Genomic DNA, 24,302 nt, shown 5'->3' with positions numbered 1-24,302 from the left:
GTAGTGGTTTGTAAAGCATAATTTATTAAAATGATTTTTACATAGTATTTGAAGAAAAAGAATATTGCAATAATTTCGAAACAACAAAAAACGAACACATTATTTCATTTTACGTAGTAGGTACTAATTATTTTAAATAATAGACCCTATTCTTTCATTGTTCGTCAAGCATTATTATTTATTGGGACCATTGGTACACAAATGTTAAAGAAAATATACTCCCAATTAATTACATGCAGTAGGACATTGTGAAGTTTTTACACTGAAATAATTTCCTTGCTGTATGTCAATATAAATTAACATTAATATTCATAAATGATATAAATTAAGCTTAAAATTTCAATTCACATATAGTTTATTTAGAAAACGTTGAGAGCAAGTATCGACAAGTTGAAAGCGTTACTGAAAGAAATTAAAAGTGTAGTTCACAAGCTGTGAAGCGACGATATTCTATTTATGTCGGGTTTAAAGATTTATTAATGTAAGTATATTAGCATAATATAGTGACGTGAGACGGAAAATTTGCCATTATATATTTTTCCAGAAAATTTTTCCGCCTTGCAAATAGTTGCTTGCTTCACTCCTTACAACCTCAAGAGCCTTAATGTATTCCTCACAAGATTCTCATCACTTACCAGCTTATGAAATGAAAGACGTAAGTCGTCTAATCTTTGATGGCTGTGTTAGTACAGATTCTAAAAGAAAGCCAATGTCAAGTTCATTTTGCCGTGAGAGTACTGATTAACTTTACTAATCTGATCTAAACTGTCACAACACTATTACCTCGACATGGGCTGATCAAAACCTTTCATTTTCAAAATAATTATTGTTGGCTGAGGAAAACATTATAACAATTATGTTATATGATTCATAATTTCCCTTCTTCGTTATCTGTGAACTCCTCACTTTATTTATCATAACTCATTCACAGATAGCCAAATCAATACCCGTTCTGAAACTGAATTACAGAAACAAAAGTTGATATGCTGTTGCAGGTCTGTATAGCCCTGTCGCATTCCCCTCCAAGGTGATTCACTCCCTCCAGGTAGGGGAATAGAAAGTGCACATCGCACAGAGACTACTGCACAATGTGCAGGGTTTTGACATGCCTGCACTAAGTGGTACATTATCCAGTGAACCACCACTGTGACTCAGTAATAACAAGCTGAATTTATAAGCCAAGGAGCCTGAATTCAAATCTTATTTGATTCACCCAGGTCTAGGCAACACAGGGGTTGTTTTTTCTAGATATTCCGGTTCCCCTGTGACATCTAACAATTCTCTGTAACATCATTATTCATTACACGTGTAATGTAGACCCACTGGCTGTGGTGCACTCTTGATAGTCTCTGACAAATTAAGTATTTTACGCTTTTTGGCCCTAGCAACATCTATGAGCCGCCATTGCAAAATACAAATATATTTACATACTTGTTCAGATCTTTTTTTTTAATTGCAGTTCTCCAATCAGTTTTCCAACTAGAACTACAAGCATGGATAAAATATCGCCAATTATTCCTGTTCATAAATTAAGAATGAATTTTTTTAGTAATGTTTTGATTCAAAAACTGCTTGAAGATTTTTCTTACCCCAAGTACACCAGATGAATGTGACTTTTTCTGTAAATGATACAGAAAACATAAAATACTGATTTGAGCAGATATCAGCATGAACAAAGCACAAATAAATTTTCTGCAGAGAAAACTAGGCATTTAAGGGCTTGTAGTAAAGCACAAGGTACTTATTTTGAGCATTTCATTTCTTCTTCTTCTTCTTCTTCTTCTTCTTCTTCTTCTTCTTCTTCTTCTTCTTCTTCAGTGTCATAGTCCTTTAGGCTTTGACTTCCCTTCCTTCACAATAGATGCCCACTATTTTCTATCCAGCACTTTATTCTCCATCGTTTCTTGTCGATTTATCTCATCATATTCTATTGAGTAAGCGCAGCATGGAGTTCAGGGGCCACCGAGCGTATGCTCCTGGCTGGCTGGCAACAAAATTTCCAGGTTAAACATGTGGCCCTATAGTGACAAAATACTATTTATTTTTATTTTAAAAAGTTATGTATGCCTTCAACTTACAAGGGAAGACAAAGTAAGAAACGAAATAATGTGGGACAGAATGGGCGTTACTTCATCAATTGCCAAAACTTTAGACAATATAGCACTACAATGGTATGGACACGTCCAAAGAATGTCAGAGTATAGATGGCCAAAGAAAATAATGGATTGGTCTCCCGCTTGAAAGAGAGGAAGAGGTAGACTGCTTTATTATGGGAAAAATATATTCAAGTAATGGACGAGAAGGAACTACAAGTAGGAGACTGGAACAAGTGATGGCTGTAGAAACTAAAAACGGCAAACTCCTAAGGGGGAAAAGCCAAAGAAGAAGAAGAAAAGTTACGTACTCACCCATGTTATGCAAGGAGATGCTGGAGCTGTCTACTTTCATTTTCCATATATTTCTGGCATCTGCTTAGAAAATTACCCATCACCCATCTTAGTTCTCTTTGAAAAATTGAATTAATTTCTTGACATGTTATTTTTTAGTTCGTCTAAAGTGTGTGTAGCTATTTATCATGTACACGTTATCTTTTAATATTCCCCAGAGATAATAATTGCAGAGTTAGATTGGGGAGTGAGGGGTAATGTTGTTAGTAATGACTCTATTTCGAATACTTCATGAATTGCCTGCAAAGAAACACTGGCTGTAAGTACCGTTGCAGAGTCCTGTTGGAAAAACGCGAAACTATGTTCCCTCCCAGTTAATTCAGCAAAAAAAGGTTGCAAAATATTTCACACATATCTATCACTATAAAATGTTTCTTAAAAAAAATTGGATCTGTTCTGTCACTGCTAAGTTTTCTGGTCATAAAGGGGTTCCCCATAGAGCAGATTAGGTTTTTCGGAACTCCAGTATCAGTTGTAACATATTTTCGTCTCTTAACTTCAAGTTGTCCTGCTTTATGGACGTGAAACATGGCTGGTATTGTGAATATCAAGAGGACACTTCATGCTTTTGTCAGCAATGCTTGAATATTATTATGTGTATATGGTGGTCTAACAATTGGAAATCTGATGTACAAATTCATCAGAGACCATTGCCATAAATGGTAGGAGGCACTTAAATGGAAATTATAAGTAATCTGATGAAGAGGACGAGCTAGAAGGAAATTGCGATCAAGCCTAAAATAGGAAATGGCAAAAGCCAACAAAGTTCTTACAATATGGTAATAGGTCAAGTAATTCTGGGACTATTCATCCCTTGAGCAACACTATTCTAATAGTTCAAGAAAATATATTACAAACAATATCATTTGCAATATTATAAAGGGACTTAATTATAGCAAAATGCAAAAACTATATAATGAAAAAGTATAGGCCTATGACACTTTTGTAACATTAGTTTTTTTAGTTTTGTTAGATTCCGAATCCGTTCCAGAAGTGAATCCCACATGTTATAAAACACTCTGTACATCTTAACTTTTTATAATAAAACTCATCCTTGATGATTTAATGATTGTCATGCTTGCATTTGAAAAATCCAGGTGGGTTCATAGAATTTTTTGGGCAAAGAATCCTAAGGAAAGATAGGTGTACCTATATCTTATGTTATATTGAGTTTGTGTTATGTTGAACTGCCATGTTAGTGAGTACCCTCTACAGACATTTGCTCACTCTAGCAATCCTTGCATATAGGTACACAGTTTGCTTCCCCTCTCACAGCTGTATTTGTATTTATTTACATTCCATGTTATTCTTACATCGTTTCCCAGTTAAAATATGGAACATGTAAAAAAAAAAAATCGCAATAGCACTTCAAAGTCTTAATTCATAATCGCAGTCTAGTTGAAGTGTTTTATATTGTAAAAAATTTGATTGACAATGTTATTCAGCCAGCAATAAATTTTGACACTTTTTTTTTTTTTTAAGAAACGAATTTTGTCCATTGTTGTGCAAGCATTCTGCTTCTGCTACTCTTATTGTGAAGCCAGTTTTTATTCATTCAGTACAAGTAGGCTTATGTCAGGTGTTCGTGTTAAACTGTGTGTTAATAACCACGTGTATTTGATTGCAAACATAATATTAATTCGGCTTCATTAATTTAATACCGGTATTAAGAATTATTTTAATTTTCATAGTATACAGTGTCGTCTCGATGGATTGGTGGCTAATAAAAGACAATAAAAATGACAGTTCTACAAATTCAGAAAGCAATCGATCACCTTGTCATGTATCACATCCCAGTACTGCTAATTTAAAAACGGGTGAATCAATAAAAAAACGAAAATATGATGACTCATATTTGGCTCTTGTATTTATGTATACAGGTAATGAAATTGCTCCGGACGCCGTTTGTGGGTTATGTAACGAAGTGTTAAATAGTAACACATCAAAATTCCGTCATCGCCTGTTTGCCACAAAAGAAATGAGAATTCAACTACTTTCTTCTGTCTCCCCCCCAACTTGAAAGAAATTTGTGAGACGAAGAAACAACACCATTCTTCATATTAACAGTTTGAAAATATTTTTTTTAATAATTATGCATGTAATTACTGAAAAAGATACGCGCAGTTTATGAATACTGCTGCAAGTTTATGAACTCATGGCTATGCATGGTAATTAATGTAGTTGTATACATATTGTCAATGTTATATAGCAGGGGCGTATTTTGCGGACTACCGGGGCTACCGGCGGTAGCCCAAGGACATTACAAAAGAAAAAGTTTATAATATAACATGATGTAATAATTTTGTATTATTAATTTTACCATAGTAATTAAAATTAAAGTAATTGTTAGATTTATATGCGCTCTCTGCTCTCGAAAAGAAACAAGTTGTCAAGGCGGGATCGCTGGAGAAACCGCTTGCTACGTGAGGTAGCCTGTGACCGTTCCGCTCACGCTGTCCTTCGCACAGCTGCCCATCCCCCGCTCCCTACTGTTTCTATCGTGCAGTGTAGGCGTGTGAGTTGCCGCTCTCGTGATCGGTTTCTTCGCAGGCGCGAAGCAACAATACGCTTAGTACGCTAGCTCTGAATGTGATTGTGTTCTTGCAGTGCATTATTTTAAATCTGTGATTTGTCCGAGTGTCTAAGAGTTATATTAATTGTGAATTATTAAGTTTTTAATTTCCCAATTAAGTGATATTGTGAAAAATATGGCACAACAAGTTTCTGGAGAGGTTTGTGTTGAAAATGACTGTGTAATAGAAGGTTTATTAAAAGTGCATTTTAACCGTCGTACATAACAACGAGAAAGTTGAAATTGTGAAAATGGAAAGACCAACTCCTGAGTTAAATTTGTCCATGGACGTAAAAGAAAAACAGCGTGAATACACACGCCATTTCACTTCAACATCATATGGTAAGTGGAATTGGTTGTGTGGTACTTCTAAACTGTCTAAACTATTTTGCTGGCCATGTTTGTTATTTAGCCGTGAAACTAATGTGTGGTCAAAAGAGGGGTTTTCTAATATGAACTCCCTTCGAACGGCAGTCCTAAAACACGACAAATCAAAAGCTCATATTTGTAGTAGCATGAACTTTGCAAACTTTAGAAAGACAAGAATTGATTTACAGCTAGATAAGCAAAAAGCTCTACACATCAACCAACACAGTGCTCTTGTGAAAAAAAAAATCGGGAGATTTTACTTCGTCTTATTAACGCAGTCTGCTTTCTAGGAAAACAAGAATTGGCTTTTCGGGGTCATAACGAGAGTGTGGAATCAGATAATATAGGAAATTATATTGAATATTTAAGTTCCTTAAGTGAATTTGACCATTTACTGGCCAATCATCTTGAGAGTTCAACAGTATTTCGTGGTACTTCTCCCGCAATTCAGAATGACTTAATATTTGCTATAAGTGGGGTTATGATAAAGAACATAAAACCTTTTGTGGCCATTGTTGTTGATGAAACAAGTTACTGCTCTAATCAGAGTCAATTGTCCACTGTTTTAAGATACGTCGACAGTACTGCCAATGTTCAAGAACGGTTTATAGGATTCACAAATGTCAGTTCGGACAAAACTGCTCCTGCTTTGTTTCAGCATGTGGAAGGTGTTACAGCAGACTACAATGTCGGCAATAAGTTAATTGCACAGACATACGATGGTGCTTCAGTTATGGCGGGAAATATTAATGGCTTGAAAACAAAAGTTCAAGAAAAGTATCCTCAAGCACTATTTGTCCATTGTTACAGCCATGTTCTCAATTTAATTTTGCAACAAACTACTTCATCCATTCCAGAATGCCGCATTTTTTTCAAAACACTGTCGGGTTTAGCTGCATTTTTCTCATCATCTCCTAAAAGATCAGAAAACTCAAGGAATTTATGAACAAGAAACTCCCAAAAGTAGCACCAACTAGATTGAATTTTACATCTCGGCTTGTAAATACAGTAAAGGAATACAGAGAAAAACGGACTGCTTTCTTTAAAAATATCATTTGTAATGACTCTGAAGAAAACTGGGATGATGCTGTAATTGTGCAGGCTCAAGGATATTAGAATTTTTTCACACAGTTTCAGAATATATTTCTTCTTGAAGTCTATGCTAGAGTGTTCGCACATACAGATGTGCTCTACAATATTCTTCGGACAAAAAGTCTAGACATAGCATACTACTTGCAAGAGGTATCAAAGTTAAAAAAAATACTATATCCGAGTTCAGACGTAGTGGGTTTCCGTCCATATGGAGTAATATGGAAAATGAAAATTCTTCAGCCAATACAATGGAACCACCATTAAAGCGAAGAAAAGGAGGTGATGAATTGAAATACAGGCAGCTGTACTACAGCATACTAGATCGTATGCACATGGAAATTACTGACAGATTTTCTGATTATGGAAAGCTTCAGTTCACACATCTTCTAGATTCTCAAAAATTTTCTGCTTATAGAGAAAACTTCCCGAATGAGGCACTAAACAAATTATTTCAGTCCTATAACAGTCACTTTGATCAAATACGTTTGAAAAATGAATTAAGTGTAATATATTCAGCAGAAGTCTTTGATTTTTCGAACAAACCTATCCATGAAATATTATCTGCCATATATGAAAACCAGCTGAACCAAGTTATTCCTGAAGTCCTTAAATTGGCAACATTAATTGTGACAATACCAGCTACGTCAGCATCGGTAGAAAGAACATTTTCTGCGTCGAAGAGAATAAAATCCTACTGTAGATCAACTCGTACACAAGAACGTTTATCCGACTTGGCACTGATGTCCATTGAAAAGTCATTTCTACAGAAACTTTGCAAGTGGCCCAACTGTAATTTCAATGACGAAGTCATCAACGTATTTTCGTCCCAATCAAGACGTCTGGAATTCACATAATTATGTAAGGAATTTTATTATAGGGATTTAAAAATATATTTTGTGTAAATTAAGCTTTCAGGAATAACTCCCTGTAAAGTTAATTTGAATAATTTCGAGGGAAAAATTGTTCCGGGGCCGGGTATCGAACCCGGGACCTTTGGTTAAACGTACCAACGCTCTCCCACTGAGCTACCCGACACTGATCCAATTTTTCCCTCTATATCCACAGACCTCAAAGTGGGCTGACAACCATCAAGCAACCAACATTTGAGTGCACACTAACTCTGTGGATCGCTGTCGGGTAGAGTTCCCGGGTAGCTCAGTGGGAGAGCGTTGGTACGTTTAACCAAAGGTCCCGGGTTCGATACCCGGCCCCGGAACAATTTTTCCCTCGAAATTATTCAAATTAACTTTACAGGGAGTTATTCCTGAAAGCTTAATTTGCATAATACACGTCACTGTACGTAACAGAAAACCACAATTTAAAGTCACACAGAGTTAGTGTGCACTCAAATGTTGGTTGCTTGACGGTTGTCAGCCCACTTTGAGGTCTGTGGATATAGAGGGAAAAATTGGATCGGTGTCAGGTAGAGTTCCCGGGTAGCTCAGTGGGAGAGCGTTGGTACGTTTAACCAAAGGTCCCGGGTTCGATACCCGGCCCCGGAACAATTTTTCCCTCGAAATTATTCATATTTTGTGTAATAATAGGGTCAGTGGTAGCCCAAACCCTTTAACCAGTATACGCCACTGTTATATAGGTACAGAATATGAATATGGAGGCATATTAAATTTATATTAATCTAGCAATTAATTTAATTTGAGGATCCGTGAATCTTTTTTCGAGTCGAAAAAAATATGTTTGAAATATTATAGGCCGACATTATGAAAAATGTTCAGACTGAAATTGTTATAATTTTAATAAATCATAAAAGAAATAAACGTTCATAACTATTTTATTGTTTGTAGGAGGCCTTAACACTAATAAACAAAAGAACACTATTAACTTAGGAAAATGAAAATGAACTATTTCAATTCGAATTTCGCGGTTGCCAACAATCAACTCGCATAAAAACGGTAAAATATGGAAGAGAAGAACCACCAGGATCGCCACCACCTATTGGGAACGACCGCTAGATGGAAGTACGGTTGGTCCATGCAATTCAAATGAGAGTTATAACGTGAATCTTATGCAGTAGCTAGATGGCAGCATAGTGAAATTGATAGAAGTTGCCGTCAAAGCCTATAGACTGAGCACTCTGTTATGTAATCTGGTGTCGTAGTAAGTAAATTTTAAGTTTATTAGAAGTACTAGTTTTGCGTACAGTTGAAATTAAGTTTTATTAAAGTGAATTTTGACATTTTCCCTGCAATTCCTTCGTACTGATACTAGAAATTTACGGGGCTCGAACTCGGCAAAATGACGCACTCATTGGGTTCAAACCTCTGATCACATATATAATTTGCTGAAAGCTTTGACGGCAACTTTTATCAATTTGATTATGCTGCCATCCAGCTACTGCATAAGATTCACGTTATAACTCTCATTTGAATTGCATGGACCAACTGTACTTCCATCTAGCGGTCGTTCCCAATCGGCGGTGGCGATCCTGGTGGTAGTTCTCTTTCACATGTTACCGTTTTAACATGGGGATGGTCAATCTGTTAGAATAATGTGATCAGGCACCACCGATCAGGAGTTAAACTATGGAATTATACTTCGTGTCATTGGCTCATTATATATGCTAATTTTGACATTTTTCATGCAATACCTTAATACTGATACCTGTTCTAAAGAAATGCATATTTATGGGGCTCGAACTCAGAATTAATGTCTCTTTGGCTTATAGTTCGTTTGCCGTTCAAGTGTTCGGAGCTGGACGCATCGTATATCAATGCATTTGGTGCTGGCTCTCGGATTCGAACGACTCAAGCGCTGCAGAACTTACAATCTTTTGTAAACTGTGGTTCGACACTCTGTGGAATTAAATAGTAATCTGTGGCATCGGCCATTTGTAAAATTTCTTTTGCTACATCCGCTTCTAATTGGGAAGGCACAATGGTAAGCGAATTTATTTACTGTGGCATAATTTTAAATGTTGATATTGCTACAAGCAGCATTTTTCTAGTGTGTAAATGCGGCTTTTGTTTTCACGTTATTAAATAATGAATGTTTACAGCATTCGAGCAATGATTTGTTTATGGTGTAAAGTGATTTCTGTCTTAACCACGTGCACATTTCACATAGCATTTAGAAACACATCGAAATGTCGTATAAATTTAATCGTAGTAACAAATTCAGCCACTTTTTATGTCAATTGGCAAACATTATAGATGGTTTATATGAAAAACATTTGCACATTGTTTCTTGTAATGCTCCATACAAATAGCAACATGTATGATAAAAAATAATAGAAGCATGCATGAATGAGCTTTCAGAAATTATTTCTATAATTGTTATATTTAGGTTATTACTTCTCTTTTTAGACTTGCAAACGCAGGAATAGCGGAAGATCCAAACATGGTCGTGGCCATGTTAACCCTGTTCGCTGTACAAACTGTGCAAGATGTGTGCCGAAAGACAAAGCGATAAAGAAGTTTGTAATCCGGAACATTGTGGAAGCAGCAGCCGTGCGTGATATCACAGAAGCCAGCGTTTATACATGTACGTATGTTTATAATCTTGTGTAGAAGACGATAGTAGCTAAAGTCAAATTACTCCTCACCAAAGAGACTGAGGTCTAATTCTTGGTGATTGTTATATGGACAAAGTTGAGAGATTGCGTTTTCCACTTTTCCCCGGCTCGAATTTGTCACGCGGTTCGTGAAAACTGTGGATTTTCACTGTCCCAGTAACGATTGTTTTGAGTGTTCACATAACCACTGAAGTGGAACCATGCTTCGTCACTATAAAAAATTAAGGTGGGGTCAAGTAGGCCATCATACACTGATTGTTGGAACCACATGCAAAACCCAAGCCTGCTCCGATAATCGGGTTCTGTTAAAGTCTGAACTATACGAATTTTGTAAGGTTTTAATTTTAATTGGGATAAACTCCAGAACACGGACTGCACCCTTTCCCTCTTACTTCAAAATTCCAACCTTGTGCACACAAAATAAATTATTGGCACTGAAAAGTGCCTTTTCTTAAATATAATGATGCGCATTCGACAAACGCAGACAAGTCTGCTCTTTTTAGTATTTTAAGACATAATTTGGTAGGTGCAGTCCGTATTCTAAAATTTTCCCCATTTTGTTTAGTTTAGTGAGCAAGAGGTCTGATCACTGCGATGACGCAGCAGTTACTACACATACGACTTTTCACTGGTGCAGGTCTAGCCCTGGCTGACTTACTGTGTACTTTGTATTCATCACTTACTGTTAAATTCAATATTATTGTAGATAGGTATCTAATGCTCTTGATTTATTAATCAAGTTACTTTCTCTCTTGTCTCCCAGTATTTAGAGATGTTATTGTTTGCATTCTGACCTCAGATCTTCAATATCTGTAGGACAGGTAATTTTTTTCAATGAAAGTGTTGGCAAGTTGATAAAAGTCTCATGTTTCTGACAAATGTCTTCAAGAAATCAAACGAATATTTCACAAAACCATCTTTATATCATGTTGTTTTTGCAATGCATGTAATAAATCTCACAGACAGGGTTACGTGTATCTTTCCATATTCATCAGCAATAATAGATAGAATTGCACAATATAATGAATGACTCCTGAACTAATTTTAGGAATGAATGGCCAAATAATATAGCTACAGTGGAAGCTTTTTAATTTGAACTTTAAGGGGAATTTGAAAAAATGTCGAAATATCCACAATTCGAATTAATCAGTTTTTTGTTTTTTTTTTTTTTTTTTAATAGAAAACTCGTATTAATAAAGAATTGTACACTCATATACAGTATGACAATGAATAATGGATGTGCAGTATACTTTAGCTGAACTGCTGCCGTGTTTTATCAGTATCCACACAAAAATTACGATAGCAGTAGAAGAAAACTCTAGCATTCAACTTGTGTATGCTGCATGCTTCGTCAGTACACTAACTTCTATATATGCAATAATATATATGCAATAATGAAGATTTTTCACAAATTTGTTCTCTTCCAAGTTACTGAGTGATGCATAAGAGGTATAGGGACATATACAACTGTAAACAATAGTGTTGGACATCCTGCCCATTGCTCTTACCTGCAATCAGTCACTGAATAATGTACAGTATCTGTTAACAGTAGCAACGACATTTTTCTGTTCCACTACCTATCGAGTGGAAGTTGCTATGAAGTTTAAGAATAGAATTTGAATTATTGGACCGCTAATGATGGAGATTTACACAAAACACTTTTAGACTTTATTCCAGATTGAACACTATTTTCGTTAAAATTAATAAAGTCCTGGCTGTTCGAATTATCCAAATGTAAGCTTCTAAAGTTAGAATTAAGTATGAATTTTTAACCTTGGTTTAAATAGAAATTTCAAGGGGAATAAATATTTATTCGAATTATCCTATGCCAAATTAACTAGTCTGTATTATATTATAAATTTCATATATACATCATTTTACACTAACCAGTACTTCTTATTGTTTATAGCATATCAGCTACCAAAACTGTATGCAAAGCTGCATTATTGTGTCTCCTGTGCTATTCACTCTAAGGTAGTGCGTAACAGATCCAAGGCTGATCGACGCATCAGAACACCACCTGCTCGTAACTTCCCTCGTGTAAGTATTATTGTTCAAATTAAAATGGTTTACCTAGATTCTTCATCTTCATCTAGACTTGTGTCCCTTGTGGGTTCAAGTATGCGATAGCATCCTCCATGTGTCACCGTCCTCCCAGCTCTTCTCTTCCATTACTGCTCACCACGGTTTCCCTCTTTTTTCAACGTCCCTCTTAATTTGATCTTCCTATGTTGTTCTAGGTCTTCCAACAGACTTTTTTTTCCCCCCCTTTTAAAGTTTCAGTACCGTACCGCCTTTGATAACACCGTTCTGCATTTCAAAACTTATTTTCTGTTGTTTTCAACCTGATAGCCGATTCTAAACGGATTTTTTTGTGCTGAATTCGAAAATAAATCTCCATTTACCCCCATCATGTCAGGTTTTCAGACAATTCATGAATAACCAGAAATGAAATTATAGCTTTGTGAAAACGTCATAAAAATTATTTTCAACAAGAATTTTGTGAGAAAAGCTAGGCCACAATTTGTTGTTTGCCACTAATTAATCATTAATTAATATTAATTAATAATTATAAGTACTTTCATAATCTTACCTCAATATTGCATTTCAAATTTTCTCCTCTTTGACCTCCTCGCATGTTGTTTAGAGCAGTCCTTTTTTAACATCCAGCAATAGTCCGCAATGTTTCCATTATGAAGCAAAACACCTTTAAGACTTTTCTGAGAAGAATCTATGAAGAACCTCGACTCTTTGGAATTATAGTTTATGTTACAAAATTTTAAGACTGCAAGGATGTCTTGGCAATACACTAAATTTTCTTCTTCAGCAAAAAAGGGACAAGTTCCTTCTCACGATGCCTGTACCATGAAAAATATGTATCCTCAGCCAATACTTTCTTTTTTTTTTAACCTAGAACCTAATAGTTCTGCTGATTCTTTAGGCAAATTTAAATCCCTCACTAAATCATTAAGCTCATTTTGATTAAAACATCTATCATCGCCAGTATTGTCTGGTTCATAAGTATGATCCACTGGAGATTCAGTTTCATTGCTACTGGATGTAGATGGCAATGTATCTGATTCAGGGGGTAGCGGAACGGGAATATCAGGACCATGAGGTACGGCCTGAATGGCAGAGGGAATGTTAGTATATAGACTATCTTTCTTGTTTTTAGCAGTATATCCAGCTACCTTAACTATACAAAAATAACAATCGTCTCCATGATTTGTAGATTCCCTCCAAATCATAGGAATACCAAAGGGCAATGATTTCCTTTTTCCATATTTCCAACTCCTCAACTCTTCAACTCAACTACGACACACTCTATGGGGGCACCAGGATTTGTTCTGGTCTTCTAACTTAATGCCAAAATATTGAAAGTAAGTATTCTTTATAAAAGCTGTTGTATTCTGTCTCTGTTTTACCAACGTTTATGACCCAAATATGTAGCAAAACAAATCTGGATCATTTACACAACCATGTTTCAACATTTCTATGAAACAACGCTATTAAGTTGTACTCTCGCAGAAAAATGAGAACTCACACACTTCACTTTTACACGACAACCAACAACACAAAACTGAACCTCTAATTTGAAAACAACTTTTAAAAGGGGATAGGTGAGAGAGAGAGAAAAACTCATCCGGCCTTAATTAAGGATGACCACGAGGATCCGGAAATGAATAGCAAACAAATACAATTAATTAAATATGAATAGTGTTACAAAAATAAAGTGTAATAATTAAGCACCATTGATTATCAATTGTAAAATACAATCTTAGAAGATGCCTAAATTATACTGATAAAAAAAGATTTTATTTAAAATTAGCATAACCCTTATTAAGGCCTTCTGAGTGGTATAAATGAAATTGTATAATCTGCAGGGAATCTTTGAGAATTTGCGAGATGATTTTTTGAATTTCAAAAGATGATATTGATAATTGTTTTAAAAAATGATATGTAAATTTTGGTAAAGAACCTTACCTCAGTAAGGAAATCTGTAGCCTCATAAGCTGAATTGCACTTCCATAAATATATATATATATATATATATATATATATATATACACGGAGACCCTCTGTCATTTCTCTAATTCATTGTTAGTTTTAATAGCAATCTCTAAGAGTAAATATTTCCTTCATAATTTTTTATGACCTGAGGCACTAAACATTTCAACTTCCTGTCTATAGATAACGGGTGCAGACAGATCAAAATCTCCAAGAATAAACAACGGATGTCTTAACCTCAGTTCATTTTACGGGGGAGGATACAATTTTGTACATCCCTCGTGGGCGGATATAGTTACTAGATTTTAATAAATATCAAATGCAAACATAATCAAATATATTATGTCACATTTTAAGTAACAAAGTTTAAATTATAAGCTGTTGTGCCTTTTTAACAAATGAAAAGCACACTGTAATATTACTATATTACGAAAAATATTGAAAACATAAAATTTTGAATTGTAAAAAATTCTGACGTGGTACGCGAAAACGGATTTCAGTTTTGCAATCATTGTGAAATTGTGGTTCAGAAACGCTCATTTATTTCAAAACAACAAAATCCACGCAGAACGGTGTAATCTCTCTTCACCCATCCTCATAACCTGTCCAAACTATCTAATTCTGTTTTCCTCCAATGTATCCTACAATTTCCAAAATATTTCTTATATCTTCAGTTTTAACTAAATTGTGTATTATATTTAATTGGCGTTGTTAGGTAAATTGTAAAAAATTTCAATAAGTATTTATTTCAAATACAGATTCTGTGTAAAATTTAAGTTAATGACTAGATTCATATGTATAGATGGGAGGAGAGCCAATAAAAGAGGAGTTAATATAATATTTATATGATTTGTTCTTTTTTTTTAGGACATGTTACGCCAGGGAGGTCAACAAGTTAGAAAGTAATTTCTGACAAATTACTGTATACTTTCAAAATAAAATAACATTGTATAATCCAAGCGTGTTATTTATTAAATGTGCTTTTCCTTTTTTAATTTATTGTTTAAGCCTTTTCTTGAAACATTGTCACGAACATTATTGTATACTTCACATTGACTGCCGCTTGAAGCATATATACGTCTCACAGCACGTATAGGGACGCATATACGCGTCAAGTGGCAGTCAACATGTTAAAAAAAGAAGTTACTGTGTGAATAATAGTGTTCATTTTATTACCTCGATAATTTCCATACTAATGTACTGAAATTCAGTATTTTGACTTAAATTCATTTCAGAGCTACTTTACTTCTGAAAGGTCGTAAAATCTCATTGCACAATTTCAATACTGAATTGAAATATTTCGAAGTTTGTATGATAGGCCAATGTTAAGAATGACACAGTGTCGTTAAATTGATGCATCCATCAGGAGGGACTTTAAGCCTGGTTATACAAAGAGGTCATTTGAAGACCTCTACCGATAAATTCTAAATGTGACCAGGAGACTGGCAGCTCGGTGACCACCAGATTATTTATGCAGATAGTGCGACAATGGTCTGCAGTGAGAGCGCATTTACAGTTAGTCTTGCTGTATGTAGTGAATTACTGTTTTAGTGTTAGTGTTAATGGCATTTAGAATCGAACAGCGTGGCGGGAAGCACGTTACTGGGAAGAGAGCCATATCTATTGCATTTGAGTGCTGCGCTAGCTCCGCTGATCTGTATAGCCTCCTGTCTGGAGATTCTGTATAATAATATATAATAATAAACTATACTGAGTAAAAATATTAGCTTTTAGTGGCTGTAATTATGACAAGCTAATTTTGGTGAGAGCCTCAACAACACCATGCAGATTATTGAACATCAAAATTCAATATGGGAGAGAACTGGCTGACAATTTTTGTCAGGAGCACTCTTAGCAGGAACAGGGTTCTTTTGCATGTCTTAATTAACTTGAGACTATAGCTTTACTCCTTTCCCAGAGGAAGCCACCTTCAGCTGGGTTTGAACCTGGTAATCTTAGATTCAGCAGCTGATGAGATAAATTATTGGACTCATTGTTATAATGGCAGGAATTACTTGCAATATCGTATTTTGCCGTTTTAAATTATGCAGCAGGAGTAAATTCATCTGTACTGTATTGTTTATATATTGGATCAGTGGTCATCAGCACTCGCTGAAATGGGTAAAGGGTAAGTGAAGCTGTCCTGTCGTGCAGCAGGAAGAGGTAGAGAGCAGCTACGAATGCACCATAGTGCAGTGTGTTCTCCTCGGATAAGAGACGCTAGCCCCAGGGTGTTCTGTGCTGATGACTGCTGTATTAGATATATTAGAGGAAGCTGTTTGAATGAGTTATACAGAAATACTCCTATTGTAGTAATAAGTGCATCATAAAGAGTGTTCAATAAAAGAGTACGGAAGTTGGGTTGGATACTGAAAAATCTACACAAATTACCACTCCACAGTTGCACATCATGCATAGCATGGCCCACCGAAGTGGTGTGCAACTTGAAAATGAATCATAGCCCTGCCATCTGTCTGCAATATACGAAACCCGAATCATGCAAGTGAAGTGGGTAGGCATTAGCCCTGATCACACACACACACACACACACATATATATATATATATATATAAAAAACAGTGCTCACCCATATAGGCTTTTATGGCAACCATATGAGTAGTTTCGCAGATTGACAACAGATGATGCATTATGACCAAAACCACCAAGATCCATCGATTATTATCAGTTATATTGTGTAGTAGACATTCGGCATGTTGCAGGGTCCTTGGAAAACAGGCTGGCAGAGGCAATTTTAGTTGTCACGTGGGTGAAGTGAAGAGATAAGATAAAATAACCAAATTCGCTTGTGCATAGAATAGAATTGTGCATTCTGGGCCAATCCATACCAAAGTAATTAGATTACTTGAAGGTGCATCTACACAGTTCAATTTTCAATGCTCATACGCATGCAGTCTAGAAAGAATCAAGTTTAAAACATGCATTCAATTAAGATGCATGAAGAGTTTTTGTCTGCATGGTGCAGTTTTGAATGTCATCTTTACAACGTATATTGCTATTAAATATCAATTTTGCATGCATTGCTTGAATGTGTAAAGTTTAAAGGAAAGTTGAACTGTGTAGATGCATCTTTAGTCCATGCAATTTGAAGCAGCCATAATGCTATTGTCACGTCAATATTGTGATTCATTAACTAGTGGTTTCTCTTCTGTTTTCATATATTTTTCTTGAATATTATTTATTTTTTCAACTAAGTGTATAACATCCATTAATTGATATTTTACCGATGATAAATCTAATGAGCAATGGGAAATAAGTGACTAAGCACTAAAAAATAAATAAATAAAATAGAGACAATTTGGCGTTCATATTTTATTATTTGTTGTCGGAGTTTTATTATAAAAGTGGAATGTTATAACTTGCACCATAAAAATGTATGAAAATTAATGTTAACATTACCTATTTAGTTACATAAGTGTTCTGCCCATGGACAGGTCTTTCACTGCAAACCCAGCATTATTCAATCTTTCCTATTTTCTGCCTTCCTCTTAGTCTCCGCATATGATCCACATATCTTAATGTCATCTTCTGCCTCGAACTCTTCTCCCACTCACTGTGCCTTCCAGTAAATCCTTCAGTAGGTAGTTTCTTCTCAGCCAGTGACCCAACCAATTCCTTTTTCTCTTTCTGATCAGTTTCAGCATCATTCTTTCTTCACCCACTCTTTCCAACACAACTTCATTTCTTATTCTGTCTGTCCACTTCACACACTCCATTCTTCTCCATCCACATTTCAAGTGCTTCTATTCGTTTCTCTTCACTTAGTCGCAATGTCCATGTTTCTGCCTCATGAAATGCCACATTCCACACAAAGCACTTCATTAGTCTCTTAGTTCTTTTTTCCAGAGGTTCGTAAAAATGCTCCTTTTTCTATTAAAAGCTTCCTTCGCTATATTTAGTTACGATAGTAATATATTGGATAATTTGTGCACATAGCCTGATCACAATATATAATCCTACCCTAATCTAAGCATTGACATTCTAGTTTGCAACCTGTGATATTGTCTCGTTTACAGTATTGCTCTTATATATTATTACTACTTAATAAACTATGATAAATGCATCAAATATACAGGCCTAATTCATTACCAAGAAATACCCCTCCCCTCTTAAATCCCTTATACTGTACAATTTTTATAGTCTACACCACAATATGCTGTAATTGTTGTCATTTAATTTGATGTTAACGTTAAAATATAGTCTGTAGTTCCGTGAAGCGATCAGTGTTGGAAGGATGCTTTATGTGGTATATAGGTCTATATTATTTTACAGTGCTTGACTGTAAGAACTATAACACCTACTCTAAGGATCAACCAGGTTGAATTAAAGAATTCAACCTGACCACCATGGATTTTAGTGACTCTTTCAGGAATCATTCTCCCCTAAGGTCTAAATTAAAATATGGTTTTTTTTAAATTATGTCTTGTTAGGTTTTGATGTAATTCATTTTTAAAATCTGCAAAATAGCTTTTTCGTTTACAGTAACACTTTCAATCATGAATAATTCTGATTCTATACGTTCTACAGAATTATTTTATACCTCATTTTAAAGGGAATTTCATGAGCTTCAATTTGATATTTTATACTTCATAGACCTCTCATTTCTTCTGTGTTGATTTTAAAAGTAATTTTTTGTTTGCCCTTTGAGTTTCAGATTCTGTTAGCTAATAAATTCTTCCTATTGTTGTAGGATCCACTTTGGTCAATACCGCAATTTTGTGCACAACAAATAAATAAGGAAATTTGGGATATTTGAAGGACAGGGAAGGTTCATGTGGTTCCAAAAAACATATTTTTACTTCATTGCCTCCTACTCCTAATACACAACCTATTCATTGGGCATTGTTCCAATGAAATCCTTGCGCAGCATGTTGAAGTATAAATTAATAATTCTCAGCGAAATTACAATACATTCATTTTAAGATAGATTTTCTTTCAGATGTCTCAAATAGGCAGATTGTTGAGTAGCGATAAATGAATGTTTTATAAGTTTTGGTAAATTCTCAAGCAAGTCATCTAAAAATTCTTGTAATAGTTTTCAATACAGACTTGTTATCAATCTGTATCCATTGTTTGAGAGTCACATTTTCAATACCGTTTACCTCGAAAGGTCTTCAAACCTTACAATTATTAGAAACTGAAATAAAAGAGTCGTGTTGGTGTAGGCCTACAAGCCAGGGTTTGAGGTGGGGCAGTATGCGGCTGAATGACATCCTGGGTCATTTTGAAATGACTTAAAACTATCCCGTTACTTTCTATGAATTCTAGGCTTAGAAGTTATGTAAACAAAAGTATGTGTATGAGTAAAATTGCATTGGCAGATGGAGCCTTAAGAGCCTGCTCCCACTTAGCAGAATTGAATCGAACAGAATTTCTCTTCACAATGTATGTAAATGAAAGCTAGCAGAAAGCAGCGCATCGAAGCAAATCAAATCGAACTTGTGAGCTAGAATATTTATTCCACTGACGGAACAGAATTTCTTGTTCCTGCTGTGATCGTTTGTTCTCGTGAAGCCTTCGTGAAAAAACAAATGAGGCATATCCATTTTTGATAGTGCAATTCCTTTATTGAAAGTTATTGCTGAAATAGTAGGGCTATACAGAAAATTACAAAAAAAAATTACAATTTTAAATAATATGAACAAAGAAAAAATAATAAATCTTGTTCGAAATTATCCGCTATTCTATGACAAAACACAGAAACACTACCATAATAATTAGGGACCGGATTTTTATGTAATATCAAGGTGTGAAATATGTACATATTTATGTAAGAAAAATAAGCTGAATATGTACCAAAATATGCAAAATCATGAAAATATTTAATAGCAATATCTGGCGGGTATGGGATAGATAAAGCTCTCCAGTTGTGATTTCAGAGAGCACCCGACTACTTTACCGCACACTTGACACATTATTATTTTTCCATCTGTAGTGAAAGCTTCGTCCATCGCAATCCATGATTTTATTTTTGTCGTTAGGGTTGAAGATACAGGGGCCATTTTAGTTAGTTAAAAGTAGTAGATAAACTCACTTGCACTTTATACTATAAGTACTAAAATTAGAGAACTGAGTGAAATGAATGACACAACAGTACTGCAAGCACTGTATCGTTTACTAGATTAGGAGAAAAGAGGAGATGTGGGACACATGCATTTTAGCTGCTCCCTGTAAGAAACAAAGTACCTAATAAAACCTCAAATTATAGGCATTTACATATTGTTGTTTGAAAAGTGACATTCCTGCCTCATTCAGAAGGGTAGGATTATTCCAGCCGAGAACCATACTTTCTAATTGCTCGGAAAATCTCATTTCCGTATAGGTCTACTAAATTTAAAGTAAAGAGGTCAAGCAGTAACCTGAAAAGCTATTTATTTTAATCTTTCAACATCTTTCCAGTTTGTTACTTTACTCCAGCTTCTTTTCAAAGTCGGCTACTTTATTGAGGCTCATATCAGACTTGACACAGGTTTTCCCTGGAAGAGGATGGGTAAGGTTGCAAATTGTATGGGAACAGCTTGTTCAGACGTGTGCAGAACAATTGTAGTTCGAGACAAATCATGTCGTCCTTGTCCCACTCCACCGCATGAAGTCAACGCTACTTTCTGAGTGATTTTTACAATACAAGGTAGTTATATGAGAAAGGTTGCCTTTTATTCACTCATATTTACAGTGGGCGGTATGAGGTGAGTGCCTCTATTACTTTCTGGAACTAAGGACGTTATGTTTCGTCCCGAGATATATCCTTTCTTGGGTAGGTAAAAAGGCGTTTTAAATCTGTGTTTTTCAAATTGCAAACTTCCCCAGCAGAATTTTTTTTTTTGAGAAGTAAAAATGAATAAATCCCCTAAATATGTAGATTTATGTAGTACCAAGCAATAATATGTAATGTGGGGTAAATATGTAAAAATATGTAGTATCAAATTTTAATATATTAATGGCAATTACAAGATTCGCAAAGATTTGTTATTTATATACGGTTAGGTTGAAAGAAATATAATATGTAATTACATAAAAATCCAATCCCTAGTAATAATTATTCTCGTGATAATGCTTGAAGCGAAATAAGTAAATTACCGGTAACAGAAACAACATAAAAGTTAATCCAAAACAGCGCTAAAGAGCGGAATTTTGCTTCACCTCTCCATGTATCAAGTATTTCCATTTCTTGTTTTAAATATTTATTTATTCTCTTTCTGCCTCTTCGCATAACTGTGCTAAAGCCATTATGCAATCCATTTTAATCTGTACACGCTTTGGTTCGATTCCACGTGAGCGCCGGCAGACGATTCGATTCCGCTAAGTGGAAGCTGGTCTTCTGTGCCACTTTGCGTAGATGAAAATATAGTTCGCTATGTAATTCGCAAAATTCACCGATCACTTCAATACATAACAATCATTTTCTAAAATATTTCCAATTTGAAACATTGTTTAATTATATAACTACGAAAATATGTAATTAATTCATCATTATTTAATATATTATAATTATGGCATGTAGCGCGTGCGCAGAAAATGGTATGGACGGAACACGGAAGGTCGAAAAGCGGAAATTCAAATTTCAGTTATGCAACATGGCTGCTCCCATAGAATATGTTAAGCATCGGAAAGGCAAAGCGTTGAGAAGTGGCGAAAAGCAAATTGTTCTGAAAGTATTCAGTAAATTCTGTGAAAAGTATTCAAGATATAGTGAATTTGACGGCCGAGTTTACTGGTGTTTCTTAACCAAGCACGCAGTGGAGTGATAAATAAGGGGCATATATCTCTACGGGTAAAACGTAAACGCAAAAAACCTGTGACAGAAGTGCAGACTGACGAGTTTGTAAGGGGTGCAGTTCGTCGTAAAGTGTATCGCTTTTTTTTAATGAATGAGCCTCCTACAATAAATAAAGTACCGGTATTGACTTCTATAAATAGTGATCCCGACTTGTCGAACTTCAAGAAGACAAGTCTTCACAATATTCTGCGGGAGATCGAGTTTGAGTTTATACACAGAAACAGAAAAAACATTATGTTGACCGTGAAGATATATTATTGTGACGTAGAAAGTATTTAAAAAAAAATAGGAGAATATAAGCGAGAGGGACGTAAGTTATATTTTCTTGACGAGATGTGGGCCAACGAAGGTCATGCTGTTTCTAAAGGTTACAGTAAGGACATGATGAAGGACGAACTGATCGAACATAAAGACAGCTAACATTAACAAGAAGTTCGACAAATATGTTGTGGATTCTATGGCAGGATAGGCCTAGGCATGCCACACAATGTTAAAACTCACTTCTCACCACTATGTATTTAATTCCACAGAAATAGTTTGGAAGAAAGTGAAAAGATATGTTACCCTAAATAATACATCTTTTGAAATAATTGAAGTCAGGATATTACTAAACGAAGGTTTAAAGTTGGTAACACCTGGTATGTGGCGGTCGTACAGGGAGTAGGAGGAATTCTGGAAATCGGACGGCCTGTGCGACACCATTGTTGGCCGGTTAGTTATCAACCGAGCTGAGTGCTGCAGGAGCAGCAGCGGTGAATAGGAAGAGGGAATTTCCTGGAAGGAGTCCGCGCCTTTTCTGATTCTGATTAGGTAGGTAATATTAAAAGAGTTATTTTATGTCCTTCATACATACTAGTATGATGCTGAAGCTGGTAAAAATCTTTTTATGACATCGGATCTGAATCTCATTCATTTTACTTACTTTAGTCTAATTTTTCCGATTTTCTCATAAGAACGAAACATCGACCCAGCAATGACAGTTATGTACAGTGTTAAAAGTGACAGACACGTGGTGTATAAAGTAGTGCCACAATTCTATCCAATCACAGAAGCTCGCGGATAGATACTTCTTACAGTCAGTGTTGCCAAGGTAGTGATTTTGTCACCAGAACTGGTGTTTTTGGAAAGCCATTTTGTGCCAAAAAATGTCATCCAGCGACATGTCGAAATTCTGGTGTTTTTAAAGTAAGTCTGATGATAAATTTGGGGTATTGGATGTACAGAATTAATATTTAATTCATTCTGGTTTTCATTTAATCAACCTAAAATCTTAATTGATTGGAAAAAGGTTGGCATCACTTAGCGTTTCAAAATAATGTGTAACGCAACGAGTCGGGTGTAACGTCACCATGTGGGGATTTCCCTCCCTATCATCACTATATCAACTCAGGAGATTATGAGCGTAAAGAAACGGAAAGGTTCAGAAGTCGATGTGTATCTTTGTTCTGTTTCATTAGCAGTTCGCTTTGTTAATCAGTTGCCGGAACTTTTCCCTGCGCAACAGAAATAAATGCTTTTAAACCTTTGCGGTAGGCCCACTTCATAAAGACGTGCAGTGAAGTTCAGTGTTACTATTTGTGAAAAACCCTTTTTTGAGCTTGCTACATTTGCTTTATCATTTCTAACTCTTCAATATTGAAAATCCGATGTTGAACGCGTGTTCACTGTAATGAATTTGATGAAATCTATATTGCGAAATAGAATGAAAATTGAAACACTCCATGCTATTATGTGCATTAAATTCGGTTTGAAAAGAGTCAACAAATGTTGTCATAGCTACAATTTGCCAGAAGATGTAGTTAAATTTGTACCTTGCAGCCCCGATTACGTGATCAGGGCTTACAGTCATATACATCTACAGCGACAACTTCTCTGGAGGAGCATGTGATCTTTGAAGAGGCGGAAGGAGAGGAAATGTTCTAAGGTAGAATTATAATTTCTGAATATAATGGGACGTATCTTTTATGTGTATTGTAACATAAATGCTTAATACAACATATTCTAAGCTTGGAAAGAGTCATGTAATGCATGTATGGTTATTTTAATGCAATCTATTTAAACTACTGTAATGTTTGTAGGTCTAAACTAGATGAAGCACAGACTGCACATCACACGATATATTTTCATAATATGAATTTAAAGGAGGAAACCATTCCGATTATTTTTTCATTCCACCTCAAGCACTGCCTATTTTATCACTACTTCTGATCCCATTGAGATCCCAGTCTAAAAGTTTCAGGTTTTGTAGTTTGTACCAGGGGCGTATTTTGCGGGCTACCGGGGCTACCGGCGGTAGCCCAAGGAAATTACAAAAGAAAAAGTTTATAATATAACATAATGTAATAATTTTGTAATGTAATAGTTTTACCATACCGGTAGTAATTAAAATTAAAGTAATTGTTAGATATATTTTGTGTAATAATAGGGTCAGCGGTAGCCCAAACCCTTTAACCAGTATACGCCACTGGTTTGTACCAATACTGAGAACAT

General features: G+C 35.4%; 2 protein-coding genes across 2 annotated transcripts in view; both read left to right on the top strand.

Moving 5' to 3' along the window:
- The first annotated feature begins 9,236 nt into the window (after positions 1 to 9,236).
- Positions 9,237 to 14,976, top strand: RpS26 (ribosomal protein S26). The gene is made up of 4 exons (XM_069843824.1): positions 9,237 to 9,375; positions 9,801 to 9,978; positions 11,919 to 12,049; positions 14,885 to 14,976. The coding sequence occupies exons 1-4, from the start codon at positions 9,373 to 9,375 to the stop codon at positions 14,921 to 14,923; spliced, it is 351 nt and encodes a 116-aa protein (XP_069699925.1). The 5' UTR covers positions 9,237 to 9,372; the 3' UTR covers positions 14,924 to 14,976.
- An 8,246-nt stretch (positions 14,977 to 23,222) lies between these two features.
- Positions 23,223 to 24,302, top strand: part of LOC138712249 (macoilin-1) — an 87,404-nt gene continuing 86,324 nt past the window's right edge. Inside the window, exon 1 of the mRNA XM_069843818.1 lies at positions 23,223 to 23,736. The gene's annotated coding sequence lies outside the window, so the exon portion shown is untranslated. The remainder of the gene's footprint in view (positions 23,737 to 24,302) is intronic.

This window comes from Periplaneta americana, chromosome 13 (assembly GCF_040183065.1).
Source record: "Periplaneta americana isolate PAMFEO1 chromosome 13, P.americana_PAMFEO1_priV1, whole genome shotgun sequence".
In the NCBI taxonomy this organism is placed as follows: domain Eukaryota; kingdom Metazoa; phylum Arthropoda; class Insecta; order Blattodea; family Blattidae; genus Periplaneta; species Periplaneta americana.
This window is presented reverse-complemented; position numbering and strand designations above follow the sequence as displayed.

What these genes read in the sequence shown, in the direction of transcription:
- RpS26 (XM_069843824.1), top strand. An exon ending in AGAAGCCAGCGTTTATACAT is followed by an intron (nt 9,979 to 11,918) that starts GTACGTATGTTT and finishes TATTGTTTATAG; the next exon opens with CATATCAGCTACCAAAACTG. An exon ending in CTGCTCGTAACTTCCCTCGT is followed by an intron (nt 12,050 to 14,884) that starts GTAAGTATTATT and finishes CTTTTTTTTTAG; the next exon opens with GACATGTTACGCCAGGGAGG.